Source organism: Papaver somniferum, chromosome 10 (genome assembly GCF_003573695.1).
Source record: "Papaver somniferum cultivar HN1 chromosome 10, ASM357369v1, whole genome shotgun sequence".
NCBI classification, from domain to species: Eukaryota; Viridiplantae; Streptophyta; class Magnoliopsida; order Ranunculales; family Papaveraceae; genus Papaver; species Papaver somniferum.
The window spans coordinates 25490977-25497770 of record NC_039367.1 but is presented as its reverse complement, the minus strand read 5'-3'; the positions used below and the strand labels follow the sequence as shown (position 1 = coordinate 25497770).

The window sequence follows — 6794 nt, the reverse complement described above, 5'->3', positions numbered from 1 at the left end:
GATTTACACCAAATATTGCCAAGAGATTAGCGGTCTTGTGGTTGAGACCTCTTTTCTATGTACCGAAGGTCAGGGTTTCAATACTCTCCAGCGTAAACAGTCTGAAGAACGGGAACGAAAAATTGGAGAATATAAATATGACAATTTTAATTTTTATGGGATTTCACGTCGAAGTACAACTAGATGTTTTTTCTGTTAAAAATTCGTTATAACTATGGTTAAAGCTTGGTTAGATGACATCATAGAGTGCCATGCACCTCGCTATGGTGCTGCTAGATCAAAACTTTTTCCATTTCTTTTATACCACAAATCAATCGTAATTGTTAATCAATCAAAAATTATTAAAAATATAATCCCAAAAATAATGGAGTAACCATATAAACTTCAATGACATCGATCATTAACGAAAAACTGGAGAATATAAATATGACAATTTTAATTTTTCTGGGATTTCACGTCGAAGTACAACTGGATTTTTTTTTTACTAAGAATTCGTTATAACTATGGTTAAAGCTTGGTTAGATGACATCATAAAGTGTCATGCACCTCGCCATGGTGCTGCTAGATCAAAACTTTTTCCGTTTCTTTTGTCCCACAAATCAATCGTAATTGTCAATCAATCAAAAATTATATCCCAAAAATAATGGAGTAACCATATAAACTTCAATGACACCGATCATTAACGTTCTAAATTGACGGTGAGGAAAAAAAGTTGAATCATTTTTTTGTGAAGTGGGAGTTCAACTATGTGCATAGTGCACACCTACTAAACAAGCATATGAGTAACGATTTTTACTAGGGAGTATACTAATCCATGTGTTAAAAGTGTTTTGTCTTTTATAGATGTTGGTAAAGTCCCTAACAATCGGGCGCATGATCCTCTCTTTATTGGCTACACGCATCTATAACTCTGATCATTATTAGCTTGTCGTGTGTCACTCTGGTCAGCAAAATTTTCAGTTTTTTGTTACAAGGATGCAATACAACATATATGCAAAGGCTCCACACTAACTTCCCTTTCAAGTTATCTGAACATTCAAACATGGAATGAAGATGTAACAGTTTCCTGAAACTCCCTTTTTGGAGAATTCAAAATTTTCTTATCAATGATGCGAAGGAAACCTTTTTTTCCACAAAAACAAAAGAAAAAAGAAAACAAAAGGTCGAGTATCACTCTGATAGAAACCAGTTTGTATGAGCTCGATATGGCTGATACAAAATTGGTATAACGACCTACTAGTACTTTTTTTTTTCCTGCTAGAAGTGTAATGAGAAACTGATACATTAAGATCAAACACTATGGTGCCCCTTTTCCCTACCTATCCCTCATATGTAGGGGAAAATCCAAAATTGTAACCATTATGGTTTTTCATATCCGTACATGTGCAGGGATATCCTTCCCTTTCTCTATAAGGAGGATCACATCTAGTCCGGGTAGTAGGAAAGGGAAATCACACGACTACTCAGTTGCCGTATGAATTTACACTTTACGGCTACTCAGTAGCCGTAGCATTTTACACGGTACTGAGTTTCCGTATCTGGTTTTTAAAGTTTTACCTTAAATCTTTCTTTTTTCACTCTTTTTTTTACTAAAACTTTTTTTACCTATTATATCTACTTTTTACCTATTATATATCGTTTTTTATTCTAAAAATCTTTTTTTACCCAAACAAATATACTCCTATTGAAAAAAAAATCGGAAAAAAAAACCAGCAACTGAGTAGGCGTATGACACTATTCATACGGCTACTAAATTTCCGTATCGTGTAGGGAAGGGAAGAAAAGACACAATAGTAAGGTTGCCTTCCTTGTGAAATCCCTTCCCTTTATTTGAGAGACACGGAAGGGATGCCCAGTACCATAGTGCTTGCCCTAAAGATCATGTGTCAATAGTGATTGATGCAGTTACGTATCGGCCTATACGTATCAGCTGCTTCAGCAAACCTCAAGTCCAAGCCTCCAAGGCCATTGAGCAACGCCCATAAAGAGAAGAACTGAAGAATCAATTCCCATTCAACTTACTTTTGTTTAAATAATTAGTTAATCAAATATCTCTCTCTCTCTAAAGAAAATAATTAAAAACTCGATTAGACATAAATGAAAATTTGATTAGACATTTTTATCGAAGTAATCACTAACAAAACTGATGATTACTGTAAGCAAAAGCATAAAAAATCTCAAATTAGGGTTCATTTCTCAATAATCTATCTCGTCTTCTTGGGGCTTTTGATTTTTTGTCTTCTCTCAAGTCTCACTCTCCCCATTCTCTCTCCAAAGAATCCATACCAAACCAAAACTCATTAAACCTCTCATCACTAGGAATATAAGTAAAACAAAACAAAAAAAAAAATCTACCAGTAGAACTCCTCACTAGATCTCTTCAGAATTCAGATAGATTCATTCATCATTTTTCTCTGTTAATGACAATCATACTAAAAATTCTTCTTCTACTACTAGTACTAAGCATATTTTTCAGAGATTCATATTCATGTTCATCATCAAGAACTGAAGAAGAATCTTCATGTTTCAATTCAACAACACTATCTTATCCATTTTCAACAACCCCAGGTTGTGGAAACCCATGGTTTCAGATCCATTGCTCAAACCAATCTGTTCCAGTAATCTCCATTAATGGGTTCTCTTTTTCTTTACTTCATTTTGAACCAAACACTTCTTCTTTACTAGTCTCTCCTTTATCTCTTCTAAACCCTACTGAAAAAACCCACTGTTCTTCTGTTCTAACTCGTCGTTCTATAAATCTCTCTGGTTCACCATTTAGATTCTCTGATTCAACTTGTTCTCGTTTATCTTTCGTTAAACCTTGTAGTAAGCCAGCTCTTACAAATCTTCCGAATTGCAGTGTTTGTAGTTGGGAATGTGAATTATATAAACAACCAATTAAACTATTACATGGCTGTGAATCAAAGAATCATTCTGATAATCAGGAAGAAGATGAGGAACATAATGGTTGTCAAGAAGATTTCTTAGGGTTTTTAGAGATTTATCTAAAGAATGGTATTCAAATCCAGTATGATGAAAATTTAGATACTTGGTTTTCAAATTGCAGAACTTGTGAATCGAAAAATGGGGTTTGTGGGTTTAATTCATCAGACCCACTTAAACCCTTTCTCTGTTTTTCATCATCTTCATCCCAGAACACAAATGAAGCTATTATCCATAAGCATAAATCAAAAAAGATTGCACTTTTAATTCCACTCTTCATTTTTGGTTGTGTTTTATTTCTCACTGCACTGATATTAGCACTGTTTAGATTCAGAAAAACTTATCCTTCTTTTCAAACTGAAGAAGATCCAACTACTCTGTTTCTACATAAACATCGCTCGCCAAATCTGTTACTACCACCTGTGTACAGTTATGAAGAACTTGAATCTGCAACAAATGGGTTTGATCCAAAACGTAAAATTGGTGATGGTGGATTTGGGTCTGTTTTTCTGGGGCAATTATTTGATACTAGACTTGTTGCTGTGAAAAAACTTCATAAATTACATAGTACTACTGCTGCTAGTAAACCATTTTGTAACGAGATTTTGATTCTTTCGTCTATTAATCATCCGAATCTTGTCAAACTTCATGGGTATTGTATTGATCCAAGAGGTCTTCTTCTTGTTTATGATTATGTCCCTAATGGTACCTTAGCTGATCATCTCCATGGTTCCAATGGCTTACACCGAAAAGGGTCTTTATCTTGGCAGGTAAGGACTCAAATTCTTTCATTAATTTCTTGGTATTCCATTTTCATCCATTACTACGTTGCCGCTACTTCCAAGTTATCGAAATGTTTGTACATTTTCATTCAATTTCTATGTTAGCATTACTTGAAGTTATCAAAATGTTTGTACATATGTTTGTACATTTTCATTCAATTGGTTGCTAAGTTGTCAAAGGCGAGCTAGGCGCCCACAGAGGCGCACAATTCATTTAATACAATTGAGCTTTCCCATTATGTAAAAAATCATGAATGTGTATATGAAGTTTGTAGCAGTTCATGAAATTGGTGTTGATATGGTCTGTCTGATGTTATTTCGCAGGTTCGAGTTGAAGTGGCATTACAAACAGCAATGGCAGTTGAATACTTACATTTCTCAGTAGACCCAGCAATAGTTCACAGAGACATAACATCATCAAACATCTTTGTCGAAAAAGATATGAAAATCAAAGTCGGAGATTTCGGTTTATCGAGATTACTAATATATCCAGAATCATCAGTATCGTCTAGATATATCTGGACAGGTCCACAAGGAACACCAGGGTACTTAGACCCAGATTATCACAGATCATTTAGATTAACAGAAAAAAGTGATGTATATAGTTTAGGTGTAATATTATTAGAATTAATATCAGGAATGAAGGCTGTTGATCTGAACAGAGATAAAAGAGAAATAGCTTTGGTTGATCTTGTTGTATCGAAAATTCAAGTTGGTTGTTTGCATCAAGTAATTGATCCAGTTTTGGTTAGCATTGAAGGTGAAGGTGCAGAAGGTATAATAAGCAGTGTAGAATCAATGGCGGAATTAGCTTTTCGATGTGTTGCGGCTGAGAAAGATGACAGACCTGATGCTAAAGAAGTTGTGGCTCAACTGAAGCAGATCAAGAATTGTTGTATTTCTACTGGTAGACATAGATAGACGGAGTTTCAAATGCAAGTGTTAATTTGAGTTAATAGTCAGTCAGACACTTGCCAGAAGGTCTGGATGTTTCTTGGGGCATTTGCCCCACTACTGTTGTACATAGTTATCTTTGGAGCCCTATTTATACAGGGAGTGTAAAATGTAGATCAAGAGATCATTATTAGCTTAAGTCAGTTTTTTATTTCAAATCAAAAATTTGTTACAGAAGAAATCAAGATGAATTCAAGCGTATTAAAACTGAAATATTTTGAAGTTTTCGAATTTTAACTTCCTAAAATTTTGGAAAGTTTGATCCCGTGTCACCAAGCAACATCTTCTCAAACAAAAGAAGAAGTCAATTCAAGTTATAAGCAAAAACAATTTCAGAAGTGGTATCCAAATACTCTCTAAATGGAAATCAAACACAAATTTCAGAAGCATGTTTGGATACCAAAAATGAAAACCAATCAGAGAAAAAAGTTAACTTTTTTTATTTATTTTGAAATTGTCAGGCCAAACTAACTTTTCACTTTTCCATTTGATTAGTTAAAAAGACTTTGAATAAGCAAAAATAGGTTTTAGAAGTCAGAAACAAAAATATATTTTCTTTTGCTTCTAGAAATCCTTTGGAGAAACTCAAACCAAAGTGAATCTGAAAAAAGATTAACCCCCTTGTTACTTCTTAGCCATATAAAAACACCTCATTAAACCGTGTTTTTACTTAGTCTAATCTCCAAGAATATCGCATATAATTCCAACTAACTAAAATTATATGCCAAGTCTGTTCAACCAATTCAGTTTTGCTTTTCCATTTACAGCCTTCTCTGTAAACCCATCAATGGAATACTGCCTCTACTGCTTTCGTTTCTGTTCCTTGTTTATTGCCGGTTTGATTTGGTGTTAGCCAGAGGAAGAAGAAGAAGATGACGGTCAAGGGAGGCACAAACCATGCTTGTGCTGCCTGCAAATACCAAAGAAGGAAATGCGCACCAGACTGTGCATTAGCTCCGTACTTTCCTCATGACCAGCCAAAAATGTTTCAGAATGCTCATAGACTTTTTGGTGTTAGTAACATTCAGAAAATCCTTAAACCACTTACTCCTAATCTCAAAAAAGAAGCAACAAGATCGATCATATACGAATCGAATATGAGAGCAAGGTTTCCTGTTAGTGGTTGTCAAGGTGTTATTATACAACTTCAGTATCAACTCCAACAAGCTGAATTGGAACTTCATTATGTCAGGGCTCAGCTTGAAATGTACCGGCAACAGAATCAAATACAAACTTCTCCAGAACTGCTGCAATTAGGTAACCTCAACATGGCCGCAGCTGCTTCTCCTGCTCCGGATTATAACACGCTTTCGCTGTTTCAACAACAATCGTATGATGATAATAATGTTTCTGTTGTTAACGGCGACGTGGCGGGTATTATGCCAATGCAGTCTTTTTCTAATGAGAATAGTCAAGGTTATGGTAATGATGTTACACCGGTGGATTATGTGAAGAATGAAATTGTTAATCCTTTATGGATGCAACATGATTTCATTGCTAATGATCATCATAATGGTAATAATAACAATAACTCCACAAAAGTTCAGTCTCATGAGTTTTTTGTTGAACAACCGGTATTGTTTCAGCAAGAACCTGACGTATTAGAATCTCAAGATTATGATGAAATGCCTGCTTTTTTCGATGCGATTGACGACAAGGAAGGTTATGAGTCGAGGTAATTTCTACTTTGTTGTTTTGGTTACTTTCATCTATTTGTAATCAACATAGACATGCAATTTTAAGTTGTTGGTTTTGGTTCATTGTTCTGCAGCAGTCCTGAATCATCTCCAGGTGATGCAACACAATCAATCGAACATGTTTCAGAGAATGAGTTAAAAAATGCAGCGGCATGCTTCAGCCTGACAAGTGTGAACTGACCAAAGTGCACAAGAGAGACCGCAGGCAAATGAAAGCACGATGGAAGAGGAATAAGACTTTCAACTTTGGAAGAGTTCTTATGTTGTAACCATTGTCTGCTTTACCATTTCATTTCCCCCCTTTTTGCAGTAGTAGGTTACATTTCACAATTTTGAGCATTTCCAAGAATTTCAACATTTTCTATTTAATCACACGCTCTCAGATAAACTTCATTTCCTGATAAATAAACAAATTATT

At 35.0% G+C, this 6794-nt stretch overlaps 2 protein-coding genes across 3 annotated transcripts; both read left to right on the top strand.

Annotated features, from left to right (window-relative positions):
- Positions 1-2193: 2193 nt before the first annotated feature.
- Positions 2194-4883, top strand: LOC113319021 (LEAF RUST 10 DISEASE-RESISTANCE LOCUS RECEPTOR-LIKE PROTEIN KINASE-like 1.5). Its single transcript, XM_026567327.1, has 2 exons — positions 2194-3713; positions 4050-4883. The coding sequence occupies exons 1-2, from the start codon at positions 2421-2423 to the stop codon at positions 4644-4646; spliced, it is 1890 nt and encodes a 629-aa protein (XP_026423112.1). The 5' UTR covers positions 2194-2420; the 3' UTR covers positions 4647-4883.
- Positions 4884-5426: 543 nt separating this feature from the next.
- Positions 5427-6764, top strand: LOC113319161 (protein ASYMMETRIC LEAVES 2-like). 2 transcript variants are annotated; one of them, XM_026567443.1, is made up of 2 exons: positions 5427-6354; positions 6454-6764. In XM_026567443.1, the coding sequence occupies exons 1-2, from the start codon at positions 5552-5554 to the stop codon at positions 6554-6556; spliced, it is 906 nt and encodes a 301-aa protein (XP_026423228.1). In that variant the 5' UTR covers positions 5427-5551; the 3' UTR covers positions 6557-6764. The 2 variants fall into 2 exon arrangements, with proteins under 2 accessions (XP_026423228.1, XP_026423227.1); XM_026567442.1 differs by having other exon boundaries at positions 6451-6764.
- Positions 6765-6794: the final 30 nt, after the last annotated feature.

What these genes read in the sequence shown, in the direction of transcription:
- LOC113319021 (XM_026567327.1), top strand. Translation starts at nt 2,421, where the DNA reads ATGACAATCATACTAAAAATTCTTCTTCTACTACTAGTACTAAGCATA. An exon ending in AAGGGTCTTTATCTTGGCAG is followed by an intron (nt 3,714 to 4,049) that starts GTAAGGACTCAA and finishes GTTATTTCGCAG; the next exon opens with GTTCGAGTTGAAGTGGCATT.
- LOC113319161 (XM_026567442.1), top strand. Translation starts at nt 5,552, where the DNA reads ATGACGGTCAAGGGAGGCACAAACCATGCTTGTGCTGCCTGCAAATAC. An exon ending in AAGGAAGGTTATGAGTCGAG is followed by an intron (nt 6,355 to 6,450) that starts GTAATTTCTACT and finishes ATTGTTCTGCAG; the next exon opens with CAGTCCTGAATCATCTCCAG.